We start from the raw sequence: 19,876 nt of genomic DNA on the forward strand, positions 1-19,876 counted from the left end.
TCCAGGCATCTCCACATGATTAAAACAAAACAATCGCTCTCTATATGTACTCTATCATAGGGTATTTGCCAGCTACTCAAGTTTATTCCGCTCGGTCGCTCGCGAATATCGCGATACCTCAGCAGATGACTTGGCGCTCTGCACTGTACTGACAGCATGGAATGAGAAATCGAGCTCTCCAACCAACTTCTTCACATCCCTATTCTAAATTAGTAACTGTGTCACTACAAACACTGACTTCTTTACTCACTTCATAAGTCTCTCCACATCACCGCCTATACATCTAGTGGAGATTTGTAGTACCGCAAAGGTAGCAAATCCTGGCTCTGCGATGTGTTTCACGCTCAGAATGTCCTTGTCCATTGCTTCAAGCCTTTTGGTAAAGCTGTACGGTCTTGGGGTCTTTAGGTAAGGGGGAAGAGGTCTGCGATCTGTGATACTGGCGGAAAGAAGACATAGCACTGTGGTGATCTCGTGAGTTGTGACACCTGCGCTGGCAACGAGCCGTTTGAAATCATGGAGCCAGGCAGAGTTTGATTCCTCATCATCACCAATTTGCAACAATGTGTCTGAGGCATATCCGAGAAGACTCAGGTAACTCACGATGCTATCGAAGGGTTAGCTCACTGGGCAGTCTTGAAGAAGCACGTTATACCTACTTTTCGATACATGCTATAATAGAATCATACTGCTTCTTGGGGAACCGACCCCCAATCGGTACCTCCCATTTCAGGAATTCTGAGTAGGTCCGGAGGTTATTCAACATCAACATCTGCTTGGAAAACACCTGATTACGGGACTTCAAAAGTCTGCGTCCCGCCGAAGTCTTGAGCGCCATATCACCTGCCTCACCGCGCACTCGTGCAGACACAGTCTCGTGAATGAGCGAATAGTAATTGGCCAGAAGATACAAAGAGGCCCCCAGGCTTTGACGCAACACGGAGTGTTCCGAAATAGGGTACGGAAAGAACGTCCAGAAAAACGCCACAGCAATACCACCCGTCACCGTTGCCAATCGATATGGCGCAAGGAGATATATGGGGTAGTATGACTGGCCGTTCGAGGTTGCGATTTGTTCACCGACCTTGCGAACCTGAAGTTCATACCCGACTATCATGGACGTTGAAATGATGGTGATAATGCCAATAGCCCGGAAGCGGAATAGCTTGATTGGCACATAGAAAACGCACGTTAAAAATATGAAGAAGAAGACAATAATTCCCGGGGTCTGTTTCCCAGGGATGTACCAGCTTAAAAAGCTGAGAACCATGGCCAATACAGTCCCAAGTATACGGAGCACAAAGCCGAATATACTCTGTCCAGAGGTAGGGGTCATGCTAAGGTTAACCATAATCATAGCCCAAATAAAGCGTTGCTTAATGAAGAAGCTCTGGGTATCATGAAGGAGGCCAACAATGGCAATGGTCATGGTGGCGCACGCGACCCGGAAACCGTACGCCGACTCTTGAGTGCGGAACATCGCAGGAATGAGTCTGACCTTGTCACCTATTTTCTGAAAGGTGGTCTCCGGCCGCAGATGCTCTGGATCCTTCCGGTGCTTGTATGCTTCGCCCAATTGAAGAATATTATTCTGAGCGTTGATGTCGCCTATATTATCATCTTCGTGTGTGTCTTCTGCCTTGAGTAAACTTGTGGCCCATTTTCGCAAACGCTTCCAGCCTGGTATAATAAGATGGCGTCTTGAAAGCTTTCCACTTTCACGTTTGTCGTCTGCGAACTTTACAAATTCTAGCACCATCTGACCGGTTGAGCTGAGTAGCTGCTCCATCTAGCCATTGTCAGTACCTGGTAACATCTGAGAGGCATTAAGGGGAAGATACTTACATAGAGAAACAGGTACAACTGGCGCTGACTCCGCTCTCGGCCAATGAATGGATCCCCATAGCTAATGTCTTCCATGTCACCCGTCGGACGGTCAAAAAAGTCTTTAGGCAGTTTGATACCCTTTTCTTCACTCCACGTTCGAAGGGCAATTCGCTTAGCGACCTTAAAGTCACGAAGTCTTTGTTCAAGATGAGCTGCGAACGTCTTGTCGCCCGGAGAGGGCACAGCCGAAGCCTCAACATCTTCCACGCCACTCGATGACGTCTCACCATTTGCAGTAGTAGCAGTCTTCTTTGGTGGCTTTGCCAATTTTAGCACAAATGAGATATGCTGGAGACCCTCGTCTATCGCCTGGATCATAGACTTGAACGGGTCATGCACCGCCCGCATGATATCATTCCATTCTTGGACCACACGATGACGTACCAGGTCCGGTATATCAGTCGCCGTCGGATCAATGGGTGAATTCCATTTATTGTATTCAGACAGGCGCTGGAACAAGTCGACGGTGAAGCTCAAACCCACGACAGGGATCATGACCTGTCGAAGATTCCGAAAGATCGCTTGAAGATCATCGGGCCCGAGGTAGCCAAACGCGATCTCACGCTTAGCAAAGGTCAAATCCCCGTGAAGTTTACCGTGGATCTCGGTGATTTTCTGCACTGCTGTTCGAATGGCTTGTGCCTCTGGACTGTACACCTTGCCGTCCTTGGTAATTTTTTCCACCCTGGAATCATATGTTTCTGCCCTACCAAACATGTCACTTTCTTCCAGAGACTCAAAGTAAACTGTATGAGCTTGAAGAGCTCCACGCAGGCATCCCACATAACCGGTCATCTGCTTAAACACTACTGTCCGTGAGGTGACGGGATAGATAAATAGGCAGACGCCAGTAGCTATGGCCAAGCCGACTAGGCAAGCCTCAAGCAATTTCGTGACCATAGCTATGGCAGCCGTCATTGTAGTCATGCGGGGGGCGTAACTGAATGTGACATTGGCAACAATCGAGTAGATGATAACCGGAAACTGGAACTGCTGGAACTTAGCCCGAAACGAATGGACAACGTATATCTGAAAGAATAACCAGACACCGCTAACAGCTGATGCCGACTGGTTGTACGGCGTGTTGACAATAGTGCCACCCGCGCTCGACACCACTTCAGTATGCTGTCTTGCCTTTACGCACGAGTACATCATGAGCAGCGTAACAGCGGATGCCACACACACGGCCAACACGTCAAGGACCATCATCTGGATAAACTTGGCGCGAGGCTGGATGGAAAAGCCCAGGACAGAGATGATGGCCATGAGATACCCCACCGTAGTGAATTTGGAGGCCACAACGTCGGCCTGGAACCTGATTGACGTTAGTTATCTAATCGACAAGCTTTTTCACCAAGGCCTTACATCGCCAGAGCAATTGTCGGCGGAATAGCACCTCTATACATGTATTAGCTCGTATACATAATAGCCATAAAGTGCTCTTACTTCATCATCAGGAGAATCGTCGGCTTGTCCAAGCCGAGACTATTCCATCCTGATTTTAGTTTCGTCATGAGGCCCTTCTTTTGTTTACTCTCCGCTTGTGCCTCAGGCTCATCTGGCAGCGGCCATTGCGAATCCTCAGAACTGCGATGCGACGACATGTTGAGTCGCGTCGTGCTCTACTGGGCACCCCCTATGTTCCCTTTTTCTGACACCCGGCAATTTGGATCATGAACAATGCCGATCAGAAACCCCTCATCGATAACTTTCCGTCGAGAAACACGTGACCAGGTGACTTGACGTGAAGCGATTTCCTATGAAACTATCCCAGTTCGCCACGCGGTTCAAGGGGAATGTCGCCGCTTCCAGTTGGAAAGAATGAGTGGGGATAACAAGGGGTTTCAACGGGCAAGGACGAAATCAAAAAATTCATATTGACTCCACGTGGGGATGGAGTACGGATTTCAGCCGAGACGACGCGGACGACGATCGGCGCCAAGAACATTCTCCTTCTGTGAACGGCGAGTGAGGATGTTGTCCCCACATAAAGCGACATCGGGAAGTCTGGGGAAGAGCGATATCTGCGTCATTGTGCAGGTTTATGGCTACCGAACAAACAGTGAAATCAAGGAAAACACGTGAAACGGCACCTGATATCAAACTCTTTCGGAGGGAGTCAACCACACCTCAAGCAAAAGTACGGTACATTTCCTCGGCGTAGTATCAAGAATCAATCATTATCGGAGTGCCGATTGTATCATTTCTACTGAATTGTAATTCGACTAACAATCAAGCATTGGAATATCTTAGTCAGATTCCAACCGAGGTTATCAATTGAATTAGGTTAGTAGTCCCATATCACTCTTCACAATCTCTAGTATATCCTTTCTAAACTCGATTAGGTTAACTGCCATACAAGGATGAGCTCTCGAATATCGGTGCATCGCAACCAAGAGATATGATGATATAACTTCCTCAGTTCTATACAATAATCCTATAGGTATTGATTCTTAGCCCACTCTTTACCCATTAAATCTTTTCGGACACTCAACCAATGCCAACAACATATCCAGACCACTACTACTATGACCACCCAAAGGTACACAAAACCCCAATCGATAACACCCATGCATTAATTAAAACGAAAGAACCCGCCAAGAGTTCATCTACCCCTGAACAAACAAACCAGAAATGAAACAAAGCAACTAAAATGGATTGAAATCCCCTCTCCTCACCCCACAACCATTACCATTACCATTACCATTACCCATCTACAATTCCACATATCCACCTCCAACCCCAGATGGATAACACATTGAACCCTTCAAAATGTCTACCCCAGACCCCGAAACCCATCCACCCACAAGCATCCCAAAACGCAAGCCCGTCCCTCCACCACCTCTACCACCAGCTCCAGCTCCAGCTCCAGCAGCTCCAACAATTGACGAACTCAAACCCCGCCCCCAAACCCCAAAATGGCCCCCGGCAAAATGGACCCAACGTCCCCAAAAGAAACAACGCATCTTCCTCATCTCAATCGCAATCGCCATACTCCTCCTCGCCCTTATAATCGGTCTCGCAGTCGGTCTAACCCGGCATTCGTAAGTCTTCTATCCTAAGCTGCATAATCGCAACCATACATAAGTTCTAACCACACCTCAAAAAGGAAACAAAACCTCCCCCTCCCCACTACCAACGGAGGTCCCTACACGGGCGACCTAACATACTACGACCCGGCGCTGGGTTCATGCGGAATAACTAGTTCCAATTCGGACATGGTCTGCGCGGTATCGCAGGTTCTCTTTGATGCTGCGTCGACGGGGTCGAATCCGAATGCGAATCCACTTTGTGGGATGAAGGTGCGGTTGAAGAGGGGGGAGGCGAGTGTTGATGTTACGGTTGTGGATCGGTGTATGTATCCCTTGCTTTTCTTTGCTTTTTCCCTCTTTGCTTTGGTTTTGGTTTCCGCGCCGGGGTTGGTGCTAAGTGTAAGGTGTTAGGTACGGGATGTGCCGTGAAGGATCTGGATGTTAGTCGGGGAGTTTTTAAGAAGTTGGCGGATTTGGATCTGGGGCGGGTGAGTGTTGACTGGGCTTGGTTGGAGGAGGCGCCTGTTTCGGTGAGATGAGTCTTCTTCATGAGGTTTATGATATGAATGGGTTGGGATGTTATGTTTGATGAGGCTTGTGGTTTGCGATTTGCGATTTTTTGTGGTTTTGGCTGGCTATGTACATATATGGTTATCTTGTTAATATTCTGGCCACTCGGGGTCAACCTGTTCGCGCCAGGCGCGCAATCCACCCCGAATATCCGCCACAACTCTTTCGCCTCCGCGGTCCAGGCCCAGTTCCTTCAATTGTTTGACTGCGATCTGGGAGTCGTTTCCGAGTCGACACACAACATAAATCGGATCGATAGAATCCGGTGAGGCAATATCTGCTGGCAGCCAGGGGGGCAGTGGATTCGATCCATTGGCTACTTCGTCGTTCCGGGCAGCTTTCGTCGTCGACGACAGGATCGACGAAATAGGGATATTGATACTGTTTTCCAAGCTGCAGATGTCGAATTGGACCTTCTCTCGAACATCGATGATCGTGGGTTCCTTGCTGACCGTTCCGATAGCCTCGCTGGAAGCTGTCACCGGATACTTCGTCCGGTATTCCTGCGGCGATATGCGCTCTTCCGGGAGCAACAGCTTCTCTGGACTGACACTTCCACAGAAGAAAACATAATCGGTAGACCCTGACTTAACGGTTTCCAACGTCACGCTAGCCTCAGCAGAGCACACCGCACAATTCGGTCGGCGTGAACGCAGTTTAATAGTTCGGAACAGCGGGGAAGAATAGGCCGAAAAGATATGCAGCGATGGAGGCTTGACTTCGTCATCGGCAGCCGTAATCACCTTGATCGCCTCCAACGCCTGCAGTACACCCATTGTACCGACAACCGGACCAAGGATGCCACCATCCGCACAGCTCATGATACTATTCGCCGGAGGCGGCCGAGGAAAGACACAGCGATAGCATGGACCCCCGGTCTTTTCTCCTACCGGTCGGGGAGGGTTATTCAGCACCATAAGCTGGCCTTCCGTCCGCAGAGCAGAAGCCGAAACCAACGGCTTCCCAAGCAGAACAGCCGTATCCGAGATCAGATAACGCGTCGCCGGGTTATCCGTACAATCGAGGATGAGGTCGTAGTTCTTGAAAATATCCGCCGCATCTTGGGGCGCTAGATGAGCTCGGTGCGCTATGTACGTCGGGTGAGGGTTCAAACTAAAGGCAAGTCGCCTGTTAGCATCCGCCATTGAAAAGCGGGCACGCAGATCAAACTCACTCGCGCAACGACTCAATCGCACTATCGACCTTGAACTTTCCCACATTCTTGCTCCGATGTAACACCTGCCGATGAAGGTTCGAAGATTCCACCGTATCCCCATCCACGAGTCCCAGTGTGCCCACCCCGGCTCCGGCGAGATACTGCGCAGCCGGACATCCCAAGCCGCCCGCTCCGACAATCAAAACCTTTGCAGATCGAAGTTTCAGTTGACCTATAATATTGAAGAATGGTTTGTTAGCAATTGTACCTCAAGGGACTTTTGTTGACGAGAAGAAATCCACTCACCTTGCAACCCCACCTGCGGCACTATCATCTGTCTTCCATAGCGTCGATATTCCTCGTCCAGCAGCGGCCACCTTCTCGTTTCACTGCCTTGGGTGCTAGTCGTAGCGGTAGGTTTTGGAGCGTCCTGCGCCCTGGCTTTAATAGCCGCTTGCTCTGCGCTCTCGAGTTCGCGTTTCAACCCGGCCAGCTGTGCTTCGGTGGCGGCGATCTGGGCGCGCAAGGAGGCGCAAGTATCTTCAATATCTCCCATTTCTAGGTGTTTAGGGAGTCAAGATATGAAAATGGGAGCGTATAGGCAGTTGCGCCTTAATTCTCAAAAATGAAAGGGCTCAAGATGACCCCGCGCGAAGATTCTCAGCTGCTCTTATCGGAACCCGGCGATCTGAGACTAGTCCTATTTAGGTAGTAGTACCATATTGAGGTTTCGGCGGCTTTTCCGAGTTTACATGGAGTAGTCGGACGAAAACATTCGAACTAAAAGAGCTTAAGAGCTTAAATTAACTGTCATCTACTTGAAAGACCCATAACCTAATATGCAAGAAGCTTTATGTACACACCCTATCGTCCCCGCCCTCTAGCCGCCCCGCAATCTCAGTATGTGGCTCGATATAGCGCTTGAGCTTTTGCCTATATAGGGTTCGCTGCTCAAACGCATATGCCATACCTATCAACGGTTCCTCCCTCCAATGCGCGCCCATAAAGCTGATCCCGAAAGGAATGTTCTCGGCAACCTGAACCAGGTTCCCGAACTTGTTATATACGGTTGTCGTTCCCTTCGGATACGCTCCAAGCGGGACCGTGATGACCGGCGTACCGACGACTGATGGGACGTAGGCAGCCAGTGATGTAGGAAGAATGACAGCATCGAGCTTGTGGCGCGCAAGAGCTCCCAGCACACCTCCTTCTCCTCCTAGACGGAGATTATTTTGGTACATTGGCCAGAATTTTGGAGAGGTATTGTTGATTCCGACGGCGAGTGCTGCATCCCATTGGGCCGTGTCACGTTTGGGGCAATCCTCTCGTGGGTCATTCTGGGTGTATTTTCTGAGATCTTGTAGCGTATGTATATTGTTCGGATTAGTCTCCAGCTTAGAGAGATAACCCTCAATATTGGAGATGAAATCAGCACAAAGAACCTGTGTTACGCTCTTGCTCTCGAGAAACTCCTCCCAAGCTGTGAAGTTCGCATCTTGCACAATAGTAGCACCCGCCCCAATGAGTACAGAGATTGCGGCTTCGAATGCGGAGAGAACAGCAGGGCCGTTCGGTTGCATGGCTAGCAAGGGTAGGACATTCCGTGGGATGCCGATCCTCTTCCCTTGCAGTCCGTCCAACTGGCAGGCACCGGCATAGAAGGGGACAGACGGGTCAGGTGAAGCAAGTGTGTAATTATCCCTCGCGTCTCTGCCTGCAATCGCCCCCAGAACCCATGCTGCATCTCTGACAGTCCGAGCCATTGGTCCAATGGTGTCTTGGTGCTCACTGATTGGGATGACGCCGGAACGTGAAGTAAGGCCCACTGTTGGTTTGATACCAACAATGTTGTTTACCTCGCTAGGAAATAGTATACTTCCCATTGTCTTAAATTTCTATGTTAGCATATGATAGACCTACATGCGGCATAATTTGCTGTCACTTACTTCCGTTCCAAGCGCTGCTACGGCCAGTCCGAGGTCAACGGCCACAGCGCTCCCACTTGAACTTCCTTCGGGGTCCTGCATTGGATGATAAGCACCTAGAGTTTGTCCGCCTCTAGGACTCCAGCCACTGGAAGTATTCGACGAACGGAAATTCATCCACTCCGACATACTCGTCTTTCCGAAGATAATGGCCCCATGATCCCTAAGTCTCCTCACAACAGTTGCATCCCCATGCACTCGGGAGTCATAGAGCGAATAAGAGCCGGCTTACATACAAACATACCATCAGCCGAGCGTACTCAACGGTAATGGGGACTTACAGTATGAAACAGAGAAAAGAAGTACCTGTGGTCCGCATCTTATCCGCCGTTCCAATATTATCTTTGACCAATATCGGCATACCATGCAACTCTCTAAAACAATCATGAGCACATGATAGTCAAATGAATCTAAATCAGATGAGTTTTACACTTACCCCCGACTAAGACCATCTTGTCTCTCCCCATCCAACACCTCTGCCTCGTGCAACGTATCCGGGTTAAGCTCCAGTATCGGACGAAGAGTAGAATTGACCTCATTGATCCGCGCAACATATGTCTATACCCAATCAGCCATCAACCCAACCACCGCTACCACGGCCCAAGAACAAACCTTAACCAAGTCCACGCTAGAATAGCAATTAGCCATAAGATCACTAACAAGGTCGTCCCTCGTCGCGTCGATGAGCCGCGGATACGCACACGTGAACGCGGACACCGTCACACAGGCATACAGGAGACACAGAAGCCGGCCATAAGCCCTATAAAACAGCATGGTAGCACGTAATCCTCTCCGAGAAAGGTTTCTAAGCTGACGAGAAATGCGAAGTTGGAACACTTGACCGAATTCCTTTCTCGCCTTATGTAGGAATTGGAAAGTGGGCATTCACGGTGCCTAGAAGATAAACGGGGAACCTTGTTTTCACTGAAGTGACACATTCGAGGTTATTCATCTCCCTTCGCGGATGCAGCGAACAATAGGAGGCTGCAGTCGTGTCACCTGCTCTCGTTCCTGTGGAATTAATCGGGTTACGTTGGGAGGGCTTTCACATTGGAGGAATTCCAACTCGTCCCCCTTGTTTATACTATGTTTGGGCGATACATCGTGCCCCCTTTTCTGGAACAATTCTGTCAGCAAAGGTTTGCTTTTCAGTTGTTAAAGTTGCACAAGGAAGATTGCGATGTTTTGGATTACATCAGTGCCAAGAGCCGCAATTCTATATAAAAAGAAATTATCTCAATTGGCTCGTATCAAACTCTTCCGGTGGTGAATCATGGAGGCTCGTGGGTCTGCTCAAACTTACTTGAGTTGGCTTCGGCTCGAGGAGATCATAATGGATGAGATGAATTAGTTAGCGGCTGTTGGAATAACGGATGGCCTTCTTTGTCTCTATCATCCTGGTGCAACCCTAATTTAATAACACCGTCTGATCGTCGCACGAATAGCAGCAATGGAATTAAAAGAATATATTGGGATGGTTCTATTTTCCTGAACAAGCTCTATAACCGATTTCTCCCGTTATGTATACCAATTCGATCGTCGCGTCATAGTCTAAGTCGTCTAGACTTTGTCCTCCTCAGTCCGCTCGATGTGAGAGACCACACCCTTGTTCAGGGTATGTTCCACGGCAGCACGGCGCTCATTTTCATCGACAGCCCCAAACAGAACGTCCATCTCTTCTAGAGAGCGACCCTTGGTTTCCTTGGCGAAGAAGACGATGAAAACACCCATGGCCACGCAGAAGATTCCGAACATGAGGAATGTCCGCCAGCCCAGTTTGTTCACCGCGTGGGGAGTGAATTCGGTAACAACGAAGCTGAACAGCCATTGGCTGCTTGCTCCAAGGCCAACACCATATGCACGCAGGCGTGTTGGGAAAATCTAGAACAGGAGTCAGTCAGAGAATGTCTCGGATATTATGTGAGTTTCTCGTATAAATGGACCAGTCTTACCTCACTCAAATAGACCCATGGAGTTGGGCCCCATGAGGCGCTGTACCCAATGACATAAAGATAGATCATGACAACCATGGCAATGGAAGCCTGGGAAACCCCTGACGCAGATGTGTCAGGGGGATGAGTGGCCAAGACGGCACCAATGATGAACATCATGGAAGCCATCCAGATTGAGCCTCCAATCAGACTCTTCTTCCGTCCCCAGCGATCAATACCAACGAACAAGAATATCGCCGTCGCGACGACCTTGACGGTTCCGTAAACACCCGTGGCGAAAAGAGACGAGTTGGTCGCGCTAAGACCGACGGTTTGGAAGATCTGGGGTGCATAGTATCCAATGGAGTTGGTGCCCGAAAATTGCTGGCAGAGCATGAGTACGGCAGCAAACACGAAGCGGTTTCGGTTGCTCTTGTGAAGGAACTCTTTGTAAGTCAATCCCTCGGTCGCCGCCTGCTCCTCCTCAATGGAGGCACGGATCTCGGCGATCTCGGTCTGCACCACCTCGCTACTGGCAGGCTCGTTTCTAATATAAGCCAGAGACTGCAGGGCCTCTTCATGGCGGCCTTTGCTGGTCAGCCAGCGAGGGGACTCTTTGAGGAAAAAGAGTCCGATCAGCATGAGCCCGCCCGGGATGAGCTGAACCGCAACCGGAGTCCGCCATTGCTTAGTGCTGGGTGCAATGTGCAGGGCCACACCATAGTCCAACCAGTAGGCAAAGGTGCTTCCGATGACCAGAAACTCCTGGAACATTCCCGCAATACGACCTCTGATCTCCGGGGGGGCGCTCTCACCCACAAACACCGGTGTGATACTAGACATGCCACCGATACCCAGTCCGGCCACGACTCGGCCACCGTAGATCATACCAATTTCATGGCTTGCGCCAACTTGAATAGCAGCTCCAATCAGGAACACGACAGTAAGGATCATGAGAGAGTAGCGACGTCCGAGAAAGTCATTGAGGAAGGAGGCACCGATGGCACCGAAGAAACAGCCAGCTGTGAGCAGAGACACCACATTGGAAGAGACTTGGGCATTTTGCGCGTCTGCAAATCCATCGGATCCCGCCAGACCGAAATCATTCTTAAAGCTATCCAGGGCAAGAACACTACCCATCACTCCGGTGTCGAATCCTACAAAACATCGTTAGTACATGTACGACAAGTCAACCTGGATCAACAAGAAGACATACCGAAAAGCAGGGACCCGGAGTAGGCCACTGCCGTGAGGATGTAAACACGGTAATTCTTGAAGATACCCATTTTGGCGAAATTGATCAGGACCGATGGGTGACAAACAATTCAACCAAGGAGGGCCGTCTCAAGAAAAGAAGAAAGCAGGGAGAACTCTGGGGAAATCCCCATTATATTCCCCAGCTGGCCCCCAGCTCGTCCCCATCAATGGGTCGACTAAGGGCTCCATAGATGTACTCCATCCAGGAAGACATATCTGGACTGTGATAGGCTGTTACCGAGGGTGTTAAGCACCATAATAGGCGTTGGCGGCGCTGCCCGCAACACCCCAGTGGCAACCCCTTCTTTTTTTTTCCCCGCGCACGGTGCCCCAAGGCAAGCATCTCTGGGGAATTGAACGTGACTCGGCAATGCTTCTTTCGACTCCGCGATGTGGATACGGACGGAGAAATTCTGCCCTTTTCGCGGGGTGTCATTTTTCCGTCCACTGAATGCGGTCGCCAAGATGACACTAGACTCCATTCAACCCACCAGATATCACTGCGAATGGCAGACAAATCATTGTCGGTCGTTCGTCTATGATGCCATTTAGTCTCAGGCCCGGCAGGTAAGGCGTTGCTGATCCATCTGGCAAGAAGATCTTCTCCAAACACCGTTAGTATGGCATGACCTAACTACACTCCATCTTTGCATTAGTAGCCTTAAGAAACCACTGGACAACCAATGATGATGGCTTCTAGAAAGCCCCAGCCGGCATATCAATCCATTATATATGGATAAATTCTCTCCAATGCTCTAACATAGTCGTCATCCTCACCGGTGAAGCCACGGCCAGTTCGGCCGAAGGTTGAACCCACTTAGACGCATACACCTTTCACCGACTACCAAGGTTGAGATTTTAGTCCTCTTCCTTTAATATATGACTGGGAGAAGTATACTACCCTAAGCCTTTCTTATCAGTAAGCACCATTGCCTAGCAACTTCGGTCGTAGGACGTATGAGGACATATGATCATTCTTACTATCTTCCACATAAATCGACCTCATTAGCACAATGCCTTGCCCAAAAGACCTGCGTACGTACCTGATCCGGAACAGATATTATCCAGTTTTGCCAACAATTGCCTAGATTATATGAGCAGCACGCCCATGGCCTACCTGAAGAGGCACCCAAAAGGGGTCGCAATAACCGTTTACGAAAGACAAGAATATATCTACTATCTTGATCACAAAATCGTTACCTAGTATCCGATATCCCAATTGTTCTATCGTTCAAAAGAATGAAGAAAAAGACAAAACAGAATAAAAACACTTGTATTTCTCGCGGGCTGTGACGTAAAATTCCCGAATAACAAGAAAGCAAGCACGATAGCACTAGGTATATTACTAGCTATTATCTTTCCCTGTCCTAATTGGCCTAGGAGATTAGAATTAGCGACATCTGAAGACAAGTTGCGTCTTAATTGGGGTGAGAATGCTTTCTAGTTCTCCGGTGTTGCCTATCAATAGATTATAGCTAATTGTCGATAATCGTGCATTTTGGTTTTGTGTAAGAAAATTGCTTATAAATTATGCCATGCATAAAGCAGAGCATAGAAGCATGACCATTATATACACGTGCAAGATATACTGCAGCTAGTATCTGTGGCATTGATAGTTGCGCTGGTCATTCATCAACTGCAATGAGACAGATAGCTAAGCATAAACAGAAGACAGATTAAGTGGAGTGCTGTTATTGCTACGATGGAGTCGGTTCCGTTGGTCCGATGGATTGCTGTTGTTATATTTACAGATTCTCGAACAAAACAAGGCCTGTTAGCTTAAACCTCAATTGCAACCTTCTTCTCCCACGTCAGATCAATAAGCCAATAGATGGCCTAGCGATCGTCTGAGCCACCGCAGATATACATGCGGACCTCATGTAGTAGGCAACAGTATATCTCAATCAAGTAAAGTCTACAGGGTTCTCTAGAAATGAAACAATTCCAGCACCTATCGGTCCAATGAGGGAAGCTAGAACCGAGGTGCTCGAATATACACTGTAGCGTCTATCCCAGACAGCCCGTGGTGGATTCGCCATGGCATTAGCCCATGTTTAGGTGACATAGTACCGGATCTACATAGTAGACCTCATACCGCACCGGCAACAAGGAAGGTACCAGCAGGGAGTATATTAGAGACAAAACATTGTCTAATGTTGTCCCTTCATGTTCCATCGGTTTGCTTTCCTTTCTTCGATCTTCAGATACTAACCTCGTGAGAAGGCCGGGTTGCTTAACAGTTGCACTTCGACAAAATGCCATCGACACCCCAGAACATTGGCATCAAGGCCATCGAGATCTACTTTCCCAGTCGTGTATGTCCTGAGCCTTTTTGAATCACCTAGGCAAACATTAACCAGAGCGCAACCTAGTATGTGCCACAATCAGAGCTCGAGACCTTTCTAGGGGCCAGTGCTGGCAAATTCACCATCGGACTCGGGCAGCAGAAGATGAGCTTCTGTGATGACCGGGAAGGTAAACTGAAAGCAGGGCCACCAATCTCCTTCGGCATAGTTGGCTGACGATGATGAACAGACATCTACTCCCTAGCCCTCACTACTGTTTCCTCCCTGCTCCGAAAATACTCAATTGACCCGAAGACGATCGGTCGCCTCGAAGTCGGAACAGAAACCCTCTTGGATAAGTCCAAGTCCTGCAAGTCCGTCCTCATGCAACTGTTTGGTGACAACGCCGATATCGAAGGCGTCGATACATGCAATGCCTGCTATGGGGGAACGAACGCACTGTTCAACTCCGTGAACTGGGTGGAATCGTCCGCCTGGGATGGGCGTAACGCCATTGTCGTTGCGGGCGATATTGCCTTGTACGATACGCCGGCAGCGCGCCCGACAGGTGGCGTCGGCTGTGTAGCCATGCTCATCGGCCCAAACGCACCCCTAGTGCTGGAGCCGCTCCGCGCGTCGTACATGAAACATGTATACGACTTTTATAAAGCCGATCTCAAATCCGAATACCCTCTAGTAGATGGGCACTTCTCGAATACCTGTTATCTTCAGGCGCTGGATAATTGCTATCAACGCTATCGCAGCAAGAAGCTGGCCAAAACAAGTGGCGAGTTGAACGGCGTGACACCCAGCAGCAAGGGTAGCTTTCTAGATACCTTTGACTACATGGTACTCCATGCCCCCAACTGCAAGTTGGTAGCCAAGGGCTATGGGCGCCTGTTATTCAACGACTTCCGACTAGAGCCAGATCGTTTCGATCATGTCCCGTCCGAGATTCGGGATGTCGAGTATACCGCATCTTTGACAAATAAGAGCATTGAGAAGCTCTGTATGGGTCTAACGAAGGATCAGTTCTCAGAGCGTGTTCAACCGTCCCTTACAGCCCCAGCCCACTGTGGTAATATGTATACAGCTAGCATATATTCAGGGCTAGTAAGTCTATTGAGTAACGTCCCGAGTGAGAAACTGCAGAACAAGCGTATCGGTATGTTCAGCTATGGTGGCGGCCTTGCCAGTACCATGTTCAGCTTGCAGATCAAAGGCGACATTACGGAAATGGCGCAAAAGATCCGGTTGCAGGATCGTTTGGATGCTCGCACATCGGTATCCCCTGGATTTTATGATCAGGTACGTTATCCACTAGATGTATTTCCCTAAGCCGACATTAGTCTGATCATATTAGATGTGTCAACTCCGCGAAAAGGCTTACCAACAGAAGGACTACACCCCTAAGGGGAGTGTTGACAGCCTCGCCCCTGGCACATACTATCTGGTCCACGTCGATGATATATTCCGACGGAAGTATGAGTTGAAACCTTATGCGTGATTCGGTCGAAAGTCTCGATTAGTGTATAGTATGTGCATGCAACGTCTTCGTTCTTAAGCAAGGAATGATATCAGGGGTGCAAGTTTCCTGTTGGTCCAGAGTTATAACCTCAAGATAATACATCGTATGAAATGCATCTAGATTTTTCAGACCTTCCTTGCCTTAAGCAAGGGAGAATTCCTAAGGCTCCATATCTAGTTAACTAGACGGTGACCTATGCTTATGTAATTCAAAATGCCAATCACCTGACCCACCTCTCAGGAACTGTCCAATCATGTTTTCCCGGGACGGACCCCTGAGTCGAGCATGTGGGCGGATCATTGGCGGTGGTGGTCATGATCACCGGTCCAGAAGGTATGATCCTTGATACTGGATCATACTGGAGGTGAGGTGATCGACAATGACACATACTGTAGAGTCTTAGCTTCCTGAGGAATAGACTTGTGAGATTCAACAAGTGGTCGGTAAAACGAATGCCATGTGCGCCATCTTGGCTTGTGACTGGAGAATGATCCTTTCACGAGAACTGATTCACATGTACAGAGTACTTCATAGCTTCATCGTAAACAGTACATTGTCTGTGTTTGCCCGATTGTTCCACGCTTTCACTATTGGCTTCGGTGGCTCTTGTTTCTATTTCTATTTCTATTTCTTTGTTTGTCAACAAGCAAAAGGGGCATTCCGGTAGGGCTGGTTCAGGGGAAAGAATGCGCCTCTTCTGTATCCATGGGTTCCTATGGCTCAAGACTGTCGTTCTTTGTCAATAGATACTGGCGGGGCAATAGCTTCTATGTATATCCTACTATCTAAAATTTTAGTCGTCCCCTTTTTTGACGCTAAACGATCGGGCATGCTTCGTCGTCTTTCAATATACTTCCATCCTTGCTTCTCCCCGAACCCACAGCGCTTTCACGCCCATGTATTGGACAATGCCCCATGAGACTGCCTGTGATCATGGCATGTGCGACTGTTCTTTGCAATCAGTGGCCTCGTACCTTCCCCTCATCACTTCCTCGTACCTTGGGAAATGACTGTGTAACACCCCGCAGAGGCGTGGTTTTTTTCTGCTCGCTTTTATCAGATAAATTAGATTCGATTGCAGCTAGAGGTGCTTTTGATTCAAGTTGCGTATGATTCATCGTGTTCCGCTCCTTGTAGGACAGCTCCCGAGATACCATCAACGAAGATAGAAAGACTGGCGACTCTAACGGGCATCCTTCTAGGAACGATCTTGATCATGGCGTTGTTGGGCACCTTTCTGGTGTTGACACTCTTACAGCCACTGGTCCTGTCTGCTGGTTTAACATCACACGTAAATCTCTTGTAAGTATCGAGTCTCGAATCTCGGAGAGATTTTAAACCAACTGGCTTCTAATCTCATGAAGCTTGGGCACAGAAAATGGGGGGAATAACTTCCCTGGTGCCGCGCGACCGTTTGGGATGGTAAAGCTAGGCCCTGACCTGTTTATCTCAGGAACAGATGCCTATTCAGGCTACCTTCCCAATGGTAAATTCTCCGGCTTCAGCATGATGCATGAACAAGGTACCGGGGGCGCGCCCAAGTACGGAACAGTTTCCCAGCTGCCCTTGATCGGAAACATCAGTAATCCCCTATCGAACAAGACTGTCGCCCGGGCAGGTACTGATGAGGCGTCTGTGGGCTACTACAAGGCGCAGACGTCCGAGGGAACCATTGTCGAGCTGAGCGCATCAGCTCATGCGGGAATGTATCAGTATACATTCCCCAAAGGATCAACGGGAAATGTCCTGGTTGATGTTTCACACATCCTTCCCTCATTTCGAGGCCAAGGGCTTGGGCAAGGGTACAAAGGTGGAAACATCACTATCTTTCCCGATGGGCATTACGAGGGCCAGGGTGTGTATGATAACGGCTGGAATCGTTCACCAGATTGGTCGATCTATTTCTGTGAGCGTTTACATGTAGCCCCTAATGGTGAGCGAAGACTGACATTCTTGGTAGGTGGTTATTTTGATGCTGCTCCAGTTCGTAACCGTACATACACTGGAAGTGATGCGGAAGGAAGTGTCGAGCAGATCAGCGGACTTGCATCGTCATCCTCGAGTACAACCCGTGTCGGAGGCTTGTTTACCTTCCAACAAAATGTAGTTACCTCGCGTGTCGGTATCTCGTGGCTGTCCACGGAGAAAGCATGCAAAAATGTCCATGACGAAATCCCGGAGGGTACAGAATTCACATCTGTTGTTCGTGACGCCCAGACTGAATGGAACTCCAAGGTCTTCTCTAAGGTGACTACAACGAACACGAATGAAACAAGCCTCACCTTGCTGTACACATCCCTCTACTTCATGCATCTGATCCCAACCAACCAGACCGGCGAGAACCCTGGCTGGACATCTTCTGAGCCATATTATCAGGACATTTTCACTTATTGGGTAAGTGTAATTCCGGAGATCTCGCCCATAATCACATTAGATCTCTCGTAACTGATAAAATTTCAGGATCTTTTCCGTTGCTCTACTGCTCTCATGCAAGTCCTGCAGCCCGCAGCATATGAAGAACAAATTCGCTCTTTAGTCGACATCTGGCGGTTTGAAGGCTATCTCCCGGATGCTCGCTCGTCGAACTACAACGGAAGAACACAGGGTGGTTCCAATGCCGACAATATTCTTGCCGATGCTTATGTGAAAGGCGTCCGTGGAGCAGTTGACTGGGAAGACGGATACCGGGCAATGGTAAAAGATGCCGAAGTGGCTCCGCCAAATGATCCGGTCGACTCTATGGCACCAGACTCGTCAACCAAAGAGGGACGAGGCGCACTGCCGGACTGGCTTAGTCTCGGATTCATCACACCGAAATACAGCCGTGCCGTCACTCGGGCAGTGGAGTACTCTTGTAACGACTTTGGTCTCTATCAGGTAGCGACGGGCCTTGGGAAGCATGAAGACGCAGACAAATATCTGAACCGATCACGGAATTGGAGGAATCATTGGAATTCCAACCAGACCTCGCTGGGATTTTCCGGCTTTGTGGTTCCACGTGACAACACTGGCTTCATCGAAACGGATCCACTGACGGACAGTGGCTACTGGGGGGATCCGTACTACGAGGCCAGCTCCTGGGCGTATTCTTGGGCAAGTGTCCACGACATGGGGCAGATGATCGAGATGATGGGCGGGGCCCAGACTGTCCTGAAGCGCTTGGACACCATGTTCACCCAGGGGGCCAGCGGCTCTAGTGGTATTATCTTCGATCCCACCAACGAACCGTAAGTCTTTTTGTTCTTCTACTGTTAGCCCCATATTAGCGTGAATAGTATCGCTGATGGTGCAATTAGGATGTTCAACATCCCGTATCTGTACCATTATATCAACCGACAGGATCTATCGGTTTACCGATCGCGCAACATCGCAAAGACCTATTACCATACTGGAGTTAAAGGTCTCCCTGGTAACAGCGACGCCGGTGCCATGCAGACCTGGCTTCTGTGGAATATGATTGGCCTGTATCCCATCACGGGGCAAACGACCTTTTTGGTTCATTCTCCGTGGTTCGAGTCCTTGACTATTGAGCTTGGGGACGGGAAGAAACTAAGCATCAATGCGACCGGCGGCGACGGGAACGGCGACAGTCAAATTTATGTGCAGAAGCTTCGGTTGAACGGAAAGGATTGGAAGAAGAACTGGCTCACGTGGGACGACATATTTGCCCAGGGAGGAACCCTAGAATTTGAACTTGGAGGGGCTGCCAGCGACTGGTTCACAGGCGAGTTGCCGCCCAGTCCTGCTTCCTGAAGTTGGTAAGCCCGCACAGTTTTCGCCTGTGGTATATTCTTTGTACATATTCATATTCATACATACCCAGTATAGCTACTGCTATATTCACCCATCGTACTATCTTATTGATTGGAAGGATACCCCGTTGGAGAGCCCATTGGAATAGGAGATGACCTGTTGGTCTGTGTAGACCATTTCACAGGCCCTGAGCGCCCCATAATACTCCATATGCTCAGAGTACCTCAGGAGTTGCTGAACGTGATAATCCCTACAGTGGTATAACGAGACCAAACTCTTCATTCGCCATCCGTGGATATTATCATGTGCGTTTCGATAAGCCCCCCAGGCGGCACGGGAGAAGAAGAGCCACCGAAATCCGGATCCACCACCACAACAGCACCGGTATTTAGGGCTCTCCTTTTTTATTCGGAACGTCGCGACAAATACCGCATACGGAGGGGAGCCGTCGAACAGCAGCAAGTAGTTAAACTGGCTCTCCGTTGGCCTTAT

At 49.2% G+C, this 19,876-nt stretch overlaps 7 protein-coding genes across 7 annotated transcripts; 3 read left to right on the forward strand and 4 right to left on the reverse strand.

Moving 5' to 3' along the window:
• Positions 1 to 72: 72 nt before the first annotated feature.
• BDV38DRAFT_267620 (uncharacterized protein) lies at positions 73 to 3,491 on the reverse strand (the record flags this gene model as incomplete). Its single annotated transcript, XM_032056625.1, has 5 exons — positions 73 to 199; positions 251 to 607; positions 660 to 1,789; positions 1,846 to 3,202; positions 3,334 to 3,491. The coding sequence occupies 5 exons, from the start codon at positions 3,489 to 3,491 to the stop codon at positions 73 to 75; spliced, it is 3,129 nt and encodes a 1,042-aa protein (XP_031919082.1).
• A 1,168-nt stretch (positions 3,492 to 4,659) lies between these two features.
• BDV38DRAFT_277826 (RlpA-like double-psi beta-barrel domain-containing protein) lies at positions 4,660 to 5,458 on the forward strand (the record flags this gene model as incomplete). The annotated part of the gene is made up of 3 exons (XM_032058576.1): positions 4,660 to 4,931; positions 4,997 to 5,241; positions 5,331 to 5,458. The coding sequence occupies 3 exons, from the start codon at positions 4,660 to 4,662 to the stop codon at positions 5,456 to 5,458; spliced, it is 645 nt and encodes a 214-aa protein (XP_031919083.1).
• A 31-nt stretch (positions 5,459 to 5,489) lies between these two features.
• Positions 5,490 to 7,338, reverse strand: BDV38DRAFT_234414 (HesA/MoeB/ThiF family protein). The gene is made up of 3 exons (XM_032053245.1): positions 6,952 to 7,338; positions 6,664 to 6,877; positions 5,490 to 6,602 (listed from the first exon to the last, which is right to left on the reverse strand). The coding sequence occupies exons 1-3, from the start codon at positions 7,199 to 7,201 to the stop codon at positions 5,579 to 5,581; spliced, it is 1,488 nt and encodes a 495-aa protein (XP_031919084.1). The 5' UTR covers positions 7,202 to 7,338; the 3' UTR covers positions 5,490 to 5,578.
• A 158-nt stretch (positions 7,339 to 7,496) lies between these two features.
• Positions 7,497 to 9,404, reverse strand: BDV38DRAFT_293497 (putative amidase; the record flags this gene model as incomplete). The annotated part of the gene is made up of 5 exons (XM_032062265.1): positions 7,497 to 8,531; positions 8,592 to 8,857; positions 8,937 to 9,004; positions 9,067 to 9,188; positions 9,243 to 9,404. 5 exons carry the CDS (start codon positions 9,402 to 9,404, stop codon positions 7,497 to 7,499), a joined length of 1,653 nt encoding a protein of 550 aa, XP_031919085.1.
• Positions 9,405 to 10,105: 701 nt separating this feature from the next.
• BDV38DRAFT_234421 (sugar porter family MFS transporter) lies at positions 10,106 to 12,097 on the reverse strand. The gene is made up of 3 exons (XM_032053246.1): positions 11,778 to 12,097; positions 10,583 to 11,718; positions 10,106 to 10,511 (listed from the first exon to the last, which is right to left on the reverse strand). The coding sequence occupies exons 1-3, from the start codon at positions 11,845 to 11,847 to the stop codon at positions 10,191 to 10,193; spliced, it is 1,527 nt and encodes a 508-aa protein (XP_031919086.1). The 5' UTR covers positions 11,848 to 12,097; the 3' UTR covers positions 10,106 to 10,190.
• Positions 12,098 to 13,617: 1,520 nt separating this feature from the next.
• erg13A (putative hydroxymethylglutaryl-CoA synthase) lies at positions 13,618 to 15,788 on the forward strand. The gene is made up of 4 exons (XM_032053247.1): positions 13,618 to 14,133; positions 14,191 to 14,293; positions 14,354 to 15,411; positions 15,467 to 15,788. The coding sequence occupies exons 1-4, from the start codon at positions 14,074 to 14,076 to the stop codon at positions 15,608 to 15,610; spliced, it is 1,365 nt and encodes a 454-aa protein (XP_031919087.1). The 5' UTR covers positions 13,618 to 14,073; the 3' UTR covers positions 15,611 to 15,788.
• Positions 15,789 to 16,847: 1,059 nt separating this feature from the next.
• Positions 16,848 to 19,384, forward strand: BDV38DRAFT_277831 (alpha-1,2-mannosidase family protein; the record flags this gene model as incomplete). The annotated part of the gene is made up of 5 exons (XM_032058577.1): positions 16,848 to 16,933; positions 16,996 to 17,537; positions 17,592 to 18,025; positions 18,092 to 18,858; positions 18,928 to 19,384. 5 exons carry the CDS (start codon positions 16,848 to 16,850, stop codon positions 19,382 to 19,384), a joined length of 2,286 nt encoding a protein of 761 aa, XP_031919088.1.
• Positions 19,385 to 19,876: the final 492 nt, after the last annotated feature.

Source organism: Aspergillus pseudotamarii (assembly GCF_009193445.1).
Source record: "Aspergillus pseudotamarii strain CBS 117625 unplaced genomic scaffold BDV38scaffold_3, whole genome shotgun sequence".
Taxonomy (NCBI): Eukaryota; Fungi; Ascomycota; class Eurotiomycetes; order Eurotiales; family Aspergillaceae; genus Aspergillus; species Aspergillus pseudotamarii.